The following is a 15,613-nucleotide window of genomic DNA, read 5'->3' on the forward strand; positions in this document are numbered from 1 at the left end:
TCGAACACACGGCAAGCAGGCACGAGGTGAAGGTGACGACTTGTTGCTTTGTTCAATCTTTCTAATTCACACCTGAGTAGTTTGGTCAACGGTATGATCTTCGAGATTGATGGGCTCCTCTTCCAATTGGTGACTTGGTCTTTAAGGATTTGATTCAAGGGTGGTGAATCGGCACGTGCAGCCCACAACGCCTAGTAAGTCGACCCAAGAATTTGAGGGTCAAAACGAGTTCACCGTCCTCAGGCAGATGCGGCATCTTCTCGAGTTTTTCATCTCAGACTCTTTCTGCTGAGTTGACTGTGCATGCTGCATTCTTCTCTGCTTGTTTCTTTAGGCAGACGTGGCAGCTTCTCGAGTTCCTCAGTTCGGACTCCTTCTGCTGAGTTGATCGTGCAGACCGCATTCTTCTCTGCTTGTTCCTTCTGCACCTTGTCTCCACATGCTGCAAGGTATCATTTTCACTTGCCTTATCTGTCCTCCAAGCAGATGTGGCAGTTTCTTTGAAAGTACAGCAGCAGTGGGAAACGAGTACTCGAGAGCAGTGCTAGGTAGGCAATCAGGGAAGGGTTCCAAGCAGTCGGTTCCTTACCCGAGTTTGAGTGGAAGTTCCGGCATATTGTTTTCTTTATCCTTGTCTTTGTAGGTAAGAACAAGGACAAAGGAAATGACAGGTAGAACGCATGATATGAGATACTCTTGCTTTCTACCCTGGTGATATGAGATACTTTTGCTTTGGAGTCATTGGCTTGTAGAGGTACCCCAAGGAATAAGGAACGCTGAATGACTCGAGAGGTTTCGTTGGGAAAGCATTTTTGGAGATGAAGAAAGGCTCTGTATGTCTGCCTTGCTATGGAAGGTGAAGGTGGACAGTTATAGGAGGTCCCTTAATACCTGTAGAGGTACTATTCTTTCACTCGTGTCGGCAACTAACGCGTGATTGAACAGTAAACTTCACGTGCTTTCTCCTTCACCGAAAATCTTCGACAAATTGCCCGTGATTTGCGCAAAGTTGAGTGTGCATATGACAGGTGATGACGCGGTTGAAAAAGACTGGCGCCTCTTCGATATCTGGGATCGGCGCTTCGACAAATTACCCGTGATTTCCGCAAAGCTGAGTTTGCGTGTGACGGGTGCTAACGCGTCTGGAAAAGCAAGATGCTTCTCCGATTTCTGAGCTTGCCTCTTCGATTTTTGAATCGGCGTCTTCGAATTCTGAGCTTGCCTCTTCGATTTTTGAATCGGCGTCTTTGAATTCTGAGCTTGCCTCTTCGATCTCTGAAATCCCGTCGAGTGCCGATTTTTTTTTTTATAGAGGCACGCAGTTCGTTTCAAAGCACACTTGAATTTTCGCTTGTAGAAACTCCCTTCTTGCACTTCTAAGGTCTTGATTTGTCCGACCTCTTCTTTCTTCAACACTTTTGAAAATGTCTGGACCATCCGACCGTCGTTTTGACTTGAATCTTGGTGAAGAGGCAGTCCCGCCTTCTCTAGACAACATATGGCGCCCATCCTTCATATCCTCTACTGGTCCTCTCACCGTTGGGGATTCGGTGATGAAGAATGATATGACCGCTGCGGTGGTGGCCCGGAACCTTGTCACCCCCAAAGATAACAGACTACTTTCCAGGCGGTCTGATGAGTTGTCTGTTAAGGAGTCTCTGGCTCTTAGTGTGCAGTGTGCGGGTTCTGTGTCCAACATGGCCCAACGCCTATTTGCTCGAACCCGTCAAGTTGAATCGTTGGCGGCTGAAGTGATGAGTCTCAAACAGGAGATTAGGGGGCTCAAGCATGAGAATAAACAGTTGCACAAGCTTGCACACAACTATGCTACAAACATGAAGAGGAAAATTGACCAGATGCAGGAATCTGATGGTCAGATTTTACTTGATCATCGGAGGTTTGTGGGTTTGTTCCAGCAGCATTTACCTTCGTCTTCTGGGGCTGTACCGACTGCTGAGGCTTCAAACAGCCAACCTCCGACGCCTTCTCTTCCTGGAGCTCTGCCGAGTTGTGAGGCGCCACCTGATCGTCCTTGAATATCCCCTGTTGTAAATTTGATTTGATTTTTTTTTTTTTTTTTTAATTTTTTTTTAAGGTATGCATAATGCAAATTTGTGTAAAATTTCCAGAAAAAAAATAAATAAAATGGACTTTATTTCTCTCGATGCATTTTTTTTTTGTTGCTATATACATACATATATTATGTACATACACACCATATTATCATAACTTCATTTTCTTTTCTTTTCTTTTCTCCTTCTTTTTTTTTTTTTTTTTTTTTTATATAAATATATATATATATATATATATATTTTTTTCTTTCTTTTTCTGCACATGGTGCCAGACGGACCATGAAACCCCTTTTTTTTTTTTTTTTTTTTTTTTTTTTTTTTTTTTTTTTGTATTATTTTCTGTTTCTTTAGTTGGTGCCCATGCACCATTCCCTTTTTTTCACGTGGTGCCAGATGCACCACCACCCTCTTTTTTTTTTTTTTTTTTTTTTTTTTTTTTGTGTGTATAAATTTGGGTGATGGGTAGAGGAACTTGCAGGGAGCGGAGCTCGAGTTTGAGGAAGAGCTTCTCGGCCGGCCAGTCGTTTGACAGCGGTCTTTGAAGTTGGTGGCAGCTGCGAGGCAAGAGACGGAGGAGGGTGCAAGAGAAGAGCGGTGCAGCCTTGATGTCGGAGACTTTGATGTCCCCGTTGCTGCTTGGAACTGATGGGCAGAAGGGGATTGCCTCTCATTGTTGATGGGCCCATTCATGTCGTCTGAAACAACACCAGCTTGCCCGTGAACACCGTATTGATGAGCCACCTCAAGCCCGTATGTAGCTTCAGCCCAACCACAGAGATGGCTTGAAGGATCTGAGTGCCGGGGATGGGGGAGAGTACGGTAAGCTTGCAGAGGTTCCGCCTAGGAGCGCTGATCGTTGGCGGAAGACATGAGGAGCACGGAGGAAGATGACTTGCTTGCTGCCGACGGTGCTACCACGGGAGGTGCGAGAGCAGCTGGTCCTAGAGTGAGCGACACCATTGTTGTTCGTCTAAGAGAGACGGAGAGAGAATTACGGTGGGCTTACGGTCTCCGAATGTCACCACTTTGCTGCTGCCTTTCCGTTGCTATCGGCCGAGACGAGGGTGCACGTTGCGGTATCAGGGCTCACGGATGGGACTCTCGCTGGGCAGAGAGGAACAAGGAGCAGCCGTCTGAACCTTGAGGGAGTCGACAGCAGCAGGGAGCGGAGAACATATCTCTTTCTTCGGCTGCTCTCATGATCTCCGGCTTTGAGTTTCTGTTTGGATGACATTGGATAACCGATCTCCATGTCCAACAAACATCTGCTCCGCATGGACTTTCAAAACGAGCTGCATGCGTAAGTAATGATCTTTCCCTGATCAGCCGACTGACCATGTTTCACCGTCGAGATCACCACGTCGACTTGCTTGATCACATTCACCGAGCTCTCGTGATCGTACAGATCACCCAGGACGAAATTGACGCCCAGAACCTTGAAGTTCTCGATGACTTTGGACTTTGCTATATTGGAGGAGGGTAGCTTATCGAACCAAAACGTGGGTGGGGTACTGCTGCTGACGGTGCTGCTACAGGAGGAGCGAGAGCAGCTGGTCCTTGGTCGGACCTTTTGACCCGGTGTCTTGTTCTTGCTTCTTCTTCCACTTCTTCTTAGGCTGCCAGAGGGAGAATGCAAATTCTCGTTTCCTTGGGCAAGAATCAAGCTTTTCGTACACAATCCCTGCCACCGGCGGGTTGTTTCTTCTGTTCTGCCGGTTTTACCTGGACCGTACTAGGAACAGCAGCATGTACATAAGGGAAGCCTGCAGGTACAAGCTGGTGTGGCCCGGAGGATTGTGCTGCAGCAAACTGATCATGCATAAGAGCCTGCGAGGATAACTTACCGCCTTTCATGTTGCTGGCAGTACCATTGAGATGATGACGCATTACGCTTCGCGAAGCTGGAACAGGCCATGGCTTCGATTGAGGAAAAGTCAGGTACATGAACACGCAGGCCACACAGCTCTCGGGTATGAGGTGACTTTCAAGTTGTCGTCCTGGTCTAGGAGGAAGTTCTTCGGCTTCAGATCCTGGTGGTAACGTCGCGGCTGTGGCAGGAATCTATGGCGGAGATGAGTTGCCGGAATATCTGGCAACGTCCTTCCTGAGCCGGCCCTTGACGAATTTGGCAAAGAGCTCGTTGCTGCAGACCAGATCCATGGCGAAGTCATAACGGAGATCACCCTTTTGATCTGCTCCATCATCCCAATGACAGCCATCACCGTCCTATCTTTCAAGCGCATCCGTTGCAGCAGAGACATCAAGGATGAGATCAAGGAGAATTTCTCAAGACACCCACCTCTCCCAGATAATGCACTGTAGCACCACCACCTGCACTATGACGCCGCCGTTGCAGGTGAAGTTGGTCGAGAAGCCAAGGGCAGTTTCGGCGAGGAGCTTGTCCGGCTGCTGTAGTTTGCCGGGACGGAAACCATCTTTCCTGGTCTCGGATTCGCATTGGCAGTTGAAGTGGCAGTTGCAGCAGAATTAGCATTAGAAGATGAGCGTTTGCCCGGTGAAATACTAGTTCGTCTCTCCCTACTGCTCGACCGTTGCTGCTGATTTCTTTCTCTGCTGGGTGTCCTCCTTCTCCTCCTCCCTTGAGAAGAAGGAGAAGAAGGCCTTGACCTCGAGGATTGGCGGTGGGTTTTCTCTTCTGCAACAAGCTCCTAGAGATGTTCGCCGATTTCAGAGAGCAAAGAGGGCCGAGCTTTCTCCATCTCTCGAAGGCACTCACACGCCAGGGCACGCGCCTGACGGTCGATGCCATGATTGGGTCGGTTGATCACCGTTAAAAGCAACTCCACCAGCGATTCGACGGCGGAGATTGGCACCATGTTATCATCGAGAGAGACGACGACAGATGTGACGGAGAGCATCATCTGCTCCTTAAGCGGGTACGTGATGTGGACCCCATCGGCCGGTGTCTGGATTAAGGCTTGGTGAGCGAGGGAGCGGTCGCCGATGAAGACGGCGGAGCGGGGGCCAAAGCGGAGGGAGATGATGGGCCCGTGTTTGGCCTGTAGTTTGCAGATGATAAGCTCGGGCTCTGAGAAGGATTTGATGGCGGATTAGACGGGAGATTTGCAGGAGGAGGCGCATGGAGCTTGGATGGGTGACTGGAATGGAGAAGGGCTTGGTTGGAGGAGAAAACCCGAAGTGGGTTTTGAGAGCTGGGCTTATTGGGATTTAGAAAGATGGGCCGCCCCTTTTTTTTTAGAAATTGTGGATGGGCCTATATTTGTATATGCACACACACATACGTATATATTTCCTCTTTTTTTTTTTTTTTTTTTTTTTTTTTTTTTTTTAAATACATAATAACATATGTATTCATTATTTTTTTTTCAAAGAAACTGCAATTTAATTTTGTACAAAGAAAATTGCAAATTTTCTTAACAAAATAAATTTGTAATAAAATTGACCTTCTTTAATAAAACATTTATTCTTTTTTTTTTTTTTTTGATGTGACTGAACTCGAAAAATTGAACATTTGAGTTGCCTACGTACCCCTCCAAAGAAGGGATCAAGTCGTAACGTAGTTCAAATACATTTTTTTTTTTTTTTTTTTTTTTTTTTTTTTTGGTATTTTCTTTTGGTGCCGTGTTGCAGTTTCAGTTCGTGCAGGCAAGGAGCGTTTGGTGCCGTGTTGCAGTTTCAGCTCGTGCAGGCAAGGAGCGTTGGTGTTGCCTTTTATGCTCGTGCAGACCAGGAGCGTTTGGTGCCGTGTTGCAGTTTCAGCTCGTGCAGGCAAGGAGCGTTGGTGTTGCCTTTTATGCTCGTGCAGACTAGGAGCGTTGTGCCATGCAGTTTAGGCTCGTGCAGGCGAAGAGTGTTGTGTCTTGCAGTTTAGGCTCTTGCAGACAAAGAGCTTTGGTTCGTGCAGTTTTAGGCTCGTGCGAACAAGGAGCATGGTGAATTTGTCAAGTAATTTTGGAGAGGCGTTCCTCACAATCTTCATAGCAAGGGGCCTTGACCGAGTGATTGAAGAAGTCTTCAGGAAAGAAATCACGCATCGTGATGGGGATGGACGATCTATGTGTCGAAATTTCATCATCTTCAACACGTTCATGTTGCTTTGAAGGTTGACAAGAGCTGCTTTGCCCCCTTTCCGATTGGCGGACATGTGGAGGAAACGTATGCTTCTTGTGCAATTTCTTAGGAGTGACTTGAGTCCATCCTTCAACTTTGCTTGTCTTGGACGATGCCCCTAGCGGTTGAGGTGAAAACTTTGAGTCGGAAGAGCCAGAAGTGAAGGTGGTATAGTTTGACTTCACCACATCGTCAAGATCTAGCTCGATGATTCCTTTCTGAGCCAGCTTCATGATGAGATCTTTCAGCACGAAGCACTTTTCTGTCGGATGACTGATAAAGCGGTGGAATTTACAGTATCTTGGACTGTCAGTACGATTCATCTCTTCCGGCCGTCTGCACTCAGGCAAACTGATCACCTTCTTGTCCAACAGGTCATCTAACATGGCAACCACATCAGAGTCGGGGAATGGATAAATCTTCTCCTCAAGCTCCTTCAAAGTGCGTCTACGCATCTCTTGATCACGAAAAGCTTCGGTTTGAATCGCCTTGCCTCGTGTGGAGATTTTGACGGGAGCTGTGTTGACCGTCATCGCTTCCTTGGTGGGTTTCCATGCAGCCTTTTCCACCTTTGTCTCAAGAGCTTTGTCGTTTTTGTAGTTGGCGATCGGTTCCTTCTTCCCATGATGGGCGATGCTCAACTCCATGTCATGGGCGCGAGTGGCCAATTCCTCAAAGGTCCGTGGTTTAATGCCTTGAAGGATGTATTGCAAACCCCATTGCATGCCTTGGATGCACATCTCGATTGAAGAGGTTTCCGAGAGCCTGTCTTTACAGTCGAGGCTTAGAGTGCGCCATCTGTTGATGTAGTCAATGACTGGCTCGTCCTTCCACTGCTTTGTGCTTGTTAGCTCTAGCATGCTCACAGTGCGGCGGGTGCTATAGAAGCGGTTGAGGAATTCCCGCTCTAATTGCTCCCAGCTGTTGATGGACTCAGGCTCTAGGTCTGTGTACCACTCAAAGGCGTTTCCTTTCAGCGAGCGCACAAACTGCTTTGCGAGGTAATCCCCTTCTGTTCCTGCGTTGTTGCAAGTTTCAACGAAGTGGGCAACGTGCTGTTTCGGGTTTCCCTTTCCATCAAATTGCATGAACTTTGGTGGTTGATAACCCCTCGGCATCCTTAAGGTGTCGATCTTCTTTGAATACGGCTTTGAGTACAACCCGGAGGTATTTGAGCTCCCTTCGTACTGTGCCTTGATGGTGTTGGTGATCATCTCTTGCAGCTGCTGGATAGAAAGAGATCCCATGAGTGCTGCTGCTTGGTCTGGCTCCGGCTTCGCATCGTTTTTCTCCACCTGAGGCTCATCTTCTTCGTCATCTCTTCTCTTTAGTGGATCATTCTCTGGGTCGGGTTTATCGCCGTCCTGCGCCTCCAGTCGGTTGACTAGTGCTGCAATTTGCAAGTCTTTTTCTTCCACAGTTCGGGTTAGCCTTGCGATTGCTTCATTCATTTGAGCCAGCTGCTCATCAATTGAAGTTGCTCCAATGGTCATGACTTGCATGGTTGCACTGCCGCTTGAATCGGCGTCGGAGAGCATGAATTCGGAGTATTTCCTTGGGCTTCCCCCCCTTGGTGCCCTTAGTGAGGCTAAGGTGATCACAGGCTCGCGTCTGGGGTACTCTCGTTCCCTTGGCAGAGTTGATGCAGAGGTGAAAGAGATGGCGGAAGTAGCTCTTGCCATGCTTCGAGTCGTGATGCCCAAAGTGACACCAGTTGCGGCGAGGATGCTCTTGTTCTTTGCGCCGGTTGCGGGAACAGTTCGAGCCTTCCTTGATGCCATTAATTTTGTAAGTGCGCTTGAATTTCTTGAACGGAGAAAGAGATGAGAGGCAGAGATTGTCCCACTGGGCGTGCCAATTTGTGAACACAGAAAATTCCTGAAACGAAAGAGACAAGAAACGACGTGCACAAACAAATATTATTATGTATTTGATGATTTTGGGTTACAATCTCTCTCTAATTTGATCCTCTGATTCGATCTCCGTAAGGTGTTGATTGGTGGGTGTTTCGTTGATCCAAGGACCGTCGAGGCTTAATCTTGGATGAACAGTTGGAAGTTTCTTCAAAGGGTCGTGGGCTTGATCTTTGAAGGTGGATTTGAGCGGATCTTCAAGGGCTTTTGGGCTTGATCTTGAAGAAACGGTTGGATGTGTGGATTTGTCGACGTTGTTGATCCAAAGGGCCGTTGGGGCTTGATCTTGGATGAACGGATGATGAACGATGGTGCTTTCTTCAAGGGCCGTCGGGGCTTGATCTTGAATTGGTGGATGGTTGATCCAAGGGCCGTCGGGGCTTGATCTTGGAAGAACGATAAACGAAGAACGAAGAACACTTTCTTCAAGGGCCGTCGGGGCTTGATCTTGAATTGGTGGATGATTGTTGATCCAAAGGGCCGTTGGGGCTTGATCTTGGAAGAACGATGAACGAATAACACTTTCTTCAAGGGCCGTCGGGGCTTGATCTTGGAAGAACGATGAACGAAGAACGACGAAGGCTTTCTTGATTCTTCGGGAACCTGGATGCTTGAGAGCTTCGGAGTTTCAGAGCTTCAGAGCTTCAAGGTGTAATATGAATTCGTTATCCAAATGAATGAAATGGGCTTGTATTTATAGAATTTTCCAAGGCCTAATTTTGAATATAATATTCCAGATGAAATAAGTCGTTTCTGCCAGGTGTTGACACGTATCATATTTGATGACTTTTCCAACTTATTTCAATTTTCGTTGAGTCACACGCTACGTGTAAAATTTATGTAATACATGAGCGTTGACACTTTGATTTATCGGTCAACATTTATTTACCGAAATTTCGATGTCTACAGATGCGTACCACGTACTGAAAAATAATACTAAAAATATGACTTTAGTCCCTGAAACTTAATTTTTTCCACATAAAACCCAACATAAGTTTTTTACTGAAATAAAACTCATTGACTAGATTCCACATCAGCAAATTCATTAATTATATTTGACTTTACACATTTAAAAAATTTCGATGCCCAAAACACCCCTATTTGAATGTTTGATTTAAAGAATTAATTCCATACAAATTGTAAAGGAGAATTAATAATTTTACAAAAATAAAAAAATAATAAATTCATTGCATAATATATAAGAACAGTAAAACATGCCTAATAAATGTAGTAATACATGCTTAGTTAAGTCAATAACATTATATTTTACATATAAATGTAGGTAAATTATTTCACACACACACACACATATGTGTATATATAACAACAAAATAAAACATGCCTGATATACATAAAAATTCATGCAAAATTATTTACCTACATAATAAAGCAAACCCAAATATATGCAAAATATTATACCTACATAAAAAAATATTATTATTTTATTCAATATTAGTTTACCTATTATTTGTACATATAATAATAAAATGTGCCTAATATATATGATGATACATACAAAATAAAATACCTACATAAGGAAGAAATGTTATTTGATTCAAAATTAATTTACTTACAAAATAAAGCAATTGTAGTAATATATCTTATAATAATAAAATGTGCCAAATATATGTAATAATACATGGAAAATAAATACCTACAAAATAAAAGAATGTTATTTGATTCAATATTAATTTACCTACAAAATATATGTTATTTGCTCATCATTAATTTAAATATAGGTAGATTAATTAGTTTAATATGTTTGATCATATATGTAGTACTGTGCATGTATATGTATATATATTATATATATATATGTGTGTGTGTGTGTGTGAACGGATAGTAGTATTTTATATATAGGTAAACTATATATGTGTACATATACATACACACACGCACACGCACGCACACGCATATATATATATATTGAGCTTATGGTAGTAATATATACATTTGAACGTATATATTTGTGTGTTAGGGGTAATTATATGTGCAATAATTATATTTTCATTAAGGTGAGTAATAACATTTATTGATTTTATTTTGAATATTGTGGTACAAATTGTAAATATTTTGTAATAATAGGTCAATTACATCTATACTTTGGCAGTTATTTTTAAATTTGGGTTTTATTTGGATGTTTATAACTAGGTGGGTTATTGTCTAGGAAATAAGAGTTGCAATGGTCTATATCTAAAGAACCCAAAATAATACTGTAAGATCCAAATGCATTCACGTTCGTATTTAATAAATGTAGTTTTGGTTAATTTTGTGTTATTCTCATTTATTTATCTTTCTGATTGCCAGGGAACTGCAAAAGTTGAAGGCATATCCTTTAACACGCTTGAGACTAGAGAGCTAGGCATGAGTCCTTCAGCCTTCGAAAATATGTCCAATTTAAGATTGTTGCAGATTTATGAAGCAAAATATATCTATGATGATAAGTACTGCAAATTATACCTTTCTCAAGGTCTTTAGTTTCTTCCCAGTATTCTTAGTTTGCTTCGCTGGGTTGAAATCTTTGCCATCTAAGTTTTCTCCAGAAAATCTTGTTGAGCTTCGAATGCCGTACAGCAAGGTTAAGCAACCTTGGACTAAGGAGCAGGTATATATGGTTATTTTAATACTTGAATGAAATGCAGTGCAGAAAGTTATTGATCTTAGTTATTCCACTCATCTGACTGAACTTCCAGATCTCTCGAAGAGTAAAAAACGGGAGTATATGAATCTCTATGGCTGTACAAGTTTTGTTTTAATTCCTTCAGTTTTTCGATATCTTGGCAAGCTTGTTATCTTAACCTTGGATACTGCTGGAGTCTCAATATTTCGCCAGCCAATATTGAATTCTTAAGTTTAGTTAGCAGTGCAATGGAGGAGTTGCCCTTGTCATTTGGGTCCAACGAAAGCTCTCCTTGCTTGATCCTTTCCATTTTAAAAAAGTTTAAGAATTGTCCAAGCAGCAACTGTCAGCTGAAATTCTCCTGTGGTGGTTTTTGTCCAACGATTAGCTCATCTCTTGGAAAATTTTCGAAGATTCCCAAGAATATAACTGTGTTAGATGACTGGAACAACAATAGAAGTTTAGCCCTCATCAACCGAATGCTTTTTTGGTCTCACAAAACTTGAACTAAAAGATTGCCAGAGGCTGGTAAGTCTCCCAACAAGCATTTGTAAGTTGAAATCCCTTGAGCGACTTGATCTGAGCAGATGCTCTGAATTTGAACACTTCCCAGAAATCTTGGAGCCTATGGAATGTCTGACTTTTCTTGGTTTAGAAAGCACAGTGATTAAAGAGCTGCCCTCGTCAATTGGGTATCTTATTAGTCTCATTAAAATTGAACTGCAAAATTGCAAAAGGCTTGCATGTCTCCCAACGAGCATTTGTAAATTGAAATCAATTTACCCCCTCAATCTCAATGGTTGTTCTGAATTTGAGTACTTCCCAGAAATCTTGGAACCTATTGAACATCTAAAGTATCTTAGTTTAGAAAGAACAGCTGTTAAAAAACTGCCATTGTCGATTGGAAGTTTAGTTGGGCTAGAAACATTATATCTCCGTCACTGCAAGAACCTTGTTTGTTCCAAATTATAGCATCTACAATTTGAAGTGTCTGAAATATCTCAGCTTTGATGGCTGTTTGAAACTTCAAAAATTGCCTCCCTTCTCAGTTGGTTTGTGCTCTTTAGTAAGAACTAAACCTCAGTTACTGCAGTATATTAGACATCACTGGTTCCATCTAGGGATGGGCAATGGTTATGCGGGCGGGTAACCGCGGTTATTTTACCCATAACCATTTATGTTCATACCCGCATAACCGTTTACCCATTGGGTAATTATATAAATGGTTATACCCATAACCATAACCGTTTATAAACGGTTATCCATACCCATAACCGTGTATCCATTTACCCATAACCATTTACTCATTTAACCATAACCATAACCATTTACCCGTTTACCCATTTTTTCGCCCGTTTATCCGTTTTTTACCCATTTACCTTTTTTTTCTCCCGTCTACATTATTTTTTTAACAATTTAAAAATTACAAAAGAAAAATTTGTCATAATTTTGTATTTTATGCTTCCATTTCTTATCTGGGCAGACAATTAGATAAATAGAGGGGGTGTTGAATTGTTTGTTCAGAAGTAAAGCTTGATTGTTTGCAATTTTGCACGAGTGGGGTCGATGTTAAATTTGATTCAATTGGTTGTTGGATTGCTTTTTTGCAATATACTTGCATGATCAAAACTGGGTTTTGATCGAATGATTGGTTTTGCTTGAGATATAACAGTGAAGATTCTCTCTTTTTTGTTGTTATAAATATGCATCTGGGCTTCAGTCTTTCGGGGCATATCATTCATTCATCAGAATCATCACCACACATGTGGGTCTGATCGAATGAAAGTCTTGGCATTGCCTTGGAAGCATGAGGTTTTGTGGTAGTAAAGGCTTTAGATGTGATTCTAATCTTTATTAAATTAAATGGGTAAATGGATACCCGTTATAACCATGAATATTAACCATAACCTATGGATACCCGTTATAACCGCGGATAATACCCATAACCGCTCATTTAAATTTCATGGATAAACGGTTATACCCATAACCGTTTATTTGTTTAAACGGTTACCCATAACCATAACCATCAACTTTAAATGGGCGGGTAACCGCGGTTACCCATACCCATGGGTATTTTGCCCATCCCTAGTTCCATCTTTTGCTTAACCTCATTATGGTCTCTATATCTATGCGGAACCATGATTGACAGCATCCCTGCAAGCATCAAATGAGCCTTTCAACTGCGTCACCAGTACCCATGGTCTAAAATATCCACAATATCCCGATATTTCCATCGAAATTTCCGTGTTTTTGGACTACCGATATTTCCGATATCATCGATATTTTAGACCTTACTAAGTCACTCATGTATCTTACCATGCAATGTATAAAGTGTAAAATATTGTACTAATTCATTATATATAAATTATTATGGTGTGTTTAAACTTCTTTCATTAATTATTACATATTTTCTACACTCACAATGTTTGCTAGCTCGCTATATAATCAACTTAAATCAGTTATATGTATCAGGCAATGCATTTCCTTCCAATTTTTGTGATAAACTAATAGATAATTGACTAAATAAACATCCTGCAAAGTTTCAATAAAAATTTCCAAGTTTTTCGTACAATTTCCGTGGTTTTTATTCAATTTTTATCGATATCGATAATATCCCGATATTTCCATCGAAATTTCCGTGTTTTTGGACTACCGATATTTCCTATATCATCGATATTTTATACCTTGCCAGTACCTAATCAATTGCAGTCGCATTCATTCATTGCCTGAGCTCCCAATACTTAGTTGTCTTCATGCACATGGCTGCATATCACTGAAGATAATCTCAAGTTCAAAGACTGCACTCCCCCAAGGCTGGGACGAATATGAATATTTTCGAGGGATTTGTGAGGAATTTAAATTTTCTAATTGCCCAAATTTAAGTCAGAATTCATGGAGTAACCTAATGGATGATGCGCTGATTATAATTATGCGAATGGCAACTACGTCATCTAACTTTATAGAAGAAGAAGAAGATTCTGTACGTATCTCTCTCTCTCTCTCTCTCTCTCTCTCTCTCTCTCTCTCACACACACACACATTTTTTTGTTGCTAAATCAATTAACTAGGTTTCTTGTCCATGGTACAGGAATATTTGGAAGAAGGAGATTGTGTGGTACAGAATTGTGGGCAGGAAGGATGTTCTGTTATCATTGTATGTTCTGGGAATGAGATTCCAAATTGGTTCAGCTATCAAAATGAAGGATGTTCAATAAATATCGAGCTTCCTCCAAATTGGTTTGGGGCTGATTTCTTGGGTTTTGCTCTATCTCTAGTTGTTGCTTTCGACAACTACAATATTGAAAATTTGAGGTTTTTAAGTAAATCCATTTTCAAAACCAATAAGCCACGAATTCAACTGTAGGGTATCTGGCTCAGATTGGGATGGAGGCGACTACAATTTTCATTCCGATCACGTGTTTGTGTGGTATAATGCCTTTGAGCTTGTAGAGGGAGCAAAATGCTCTGCTACTCTTTACAATGTCACCGAGGCCTCTGTTCACTTCTACCAACAGGATAATTATGGTAGACCGGTTAACTATTCCAATCTGATGATGAAAAAGTGTGGGATCTGCCTGTTGTATACCAGAGTTGCTGAGAAACTAGTAGTAGGAGAAGAAACTATAAGCAAGAGGCGTCGTGATGAACCTGAAGCTTGGGGAAGTGATATTTTTAGCTCTTTTAAGGACCAAAAAGATGAACTACTTCCTCAAAGAACTAAAAAGAGAAGAAATGGAGGTGCAGATTGTTAGATACACTACACATTCAGGTTGCTGGATTTCATGCATGATGTGGAACTCGCCAGTGACCTTTGTTTGATTGATTACAATAGATCAATTACATTCAGTTAAGATTATAATTCCTGTAGGATTTGTTTATTAATTAAATAAATCATTCATTTAATCCACGCGGCATTTAGTTCTCTACTCACATGCATATGGTTCATTTTTATTGTTAGTTCTCTAAGGGTGCGTTTGGTACGTGTACGTGGGATGGGACGGAACCGTTCCATCTCACATTTGGTACGCTAAAATTATGTGGAACGCGCGTCCCACAGAACGAAAATGGATTAGATTTTGGTTCTCCCTCCCTCCCTGGAACGGGGTTTTCCATCCCGTGGAACACAAAAATGATAATTTTTAAGACAAAAATACCCCTTAGCTTTTTCAATATTTACACCTTTTAAATTATACAACAAACCCTAATCCTTCCTCTTCCTCTTCTCTGCCGCTGAAGTTCCTCTTCTCTGCTGCTAAAGTTCTTCATCCTGCATCTCCCCTTCGCAAACTTCCTCCTCATCCTCTTCCGTGTGCCTCTCCGTGAACTTCTCCGTTCCAGGTTCGATCTGCATTAAGAGGTATCTCTCCATCTGGATTCATTTTTTTTCAGTGTTCAAGTTTCGATTTTTATGTGCTGAAATGTACAAATCTGATGTCTTTGGGTTTTGTTGGATTGGATTATGTTTTGGATTTTTCTCTGTTGGATTGGGTTCTGTTGGATTAAATATAAACTAGAACCTTTGATGAATTTATCGGGGTTAATGTCAACACCAATAATTTTAAATGCTCCTCTGGCTCTTGCTCCTTCTCAGCGACCTAATCCAGATTGCAAGCCGCATCTAGTTGAGTAATTTGGGGATTAAGAAACCCCAGTTGAGCATGAAAAAGGAATAATTAAATTAAATATTATAAAGCAAAATCATTCAAATTTAATTTAAGTTCATATTCATGTTAATTTAGTAGAAAATATTGGGTTAAGCATCGACATATTTTGTATAAGTTAATACCTGGTGAATCGTGTATGTTAAAAAATAACTGGTGAACATGCAGTGCTTACAACTAATCTGAGAATTTGACTTCACATTTCCTTATTTTTAAAGTGAAAAAGTGTATTTACTATAGCACCTAAAAATCATC

General features: G+C 41.6%; 1 protein-coding gene across 3 annotated transcripts; it reads right to left on the minus strand.

Annotated features, from left to right (window-relative positions):
• Positions 1-2,361: 2,361 nt before the first annotated feature.
• LOC126585320 (uncharacterized) lies at positions 2,362-8,708 on the minus strand. 3 transcript variants are annotated; one of them, XR_007610433.1, is made up of 2 exons: positions 5,336-5,600; positions 2,362-2,411 (listed from the first exon to the last, which is right to left on the minus strand). XR_007610433.1 is itself a non-coding variant. In XM_050249713.1 (2 exons), the coding sequence occupies exon 1, from the start codon at positions 7,943-7,945 to the stop codon at positions 5,996-5,998; it is 1,950 nt and encodes a 649-aa protein (XP_050105670.1). In that variant the 5' UTR covers positions 7,946-8,708; the 3' UTR covers positions 2,362-2,411; positions 5,611-5,995. The 3 variants fall into 3 exon arrangements, 1 of the variants encoding a protein (XP_050105670.1); XR_007610432.1 differs by having other exon boundaries at positions 5,332-5,600; XM_050249713.1 differs by lacking the exon at positions 5,336-5,600 and adding an exon at positions 5,611-8,708.
• Between the last annotated feature and the right edge of the window lie 6,905 nt (positions 8,709-15,613).

This window comes from Malus sylvestris, chromosome 10, assembly GCF_916048215.2.
Source record: "Malus sylvestris chromosome 10, drMalSylv7.2, whole genome shotgun sequence".
NCBI classification, from domain to species: Eukaryota; Viridiplantae; Streptophyta; class Magnoliopsida; order Rosales; family Rosaceae; genus Malus; species Malus sylvestris.

What these genes read in the sequence shown, in the direction of transcription:
- LOC126585320 (XM_050249713.1), bottom strand. Translation starts at nt 7,945, where the DNA reads ATGGCATCAAGGAAGGCTCGAACTGTTCCCGCAACCGGCGCAAAGAAC.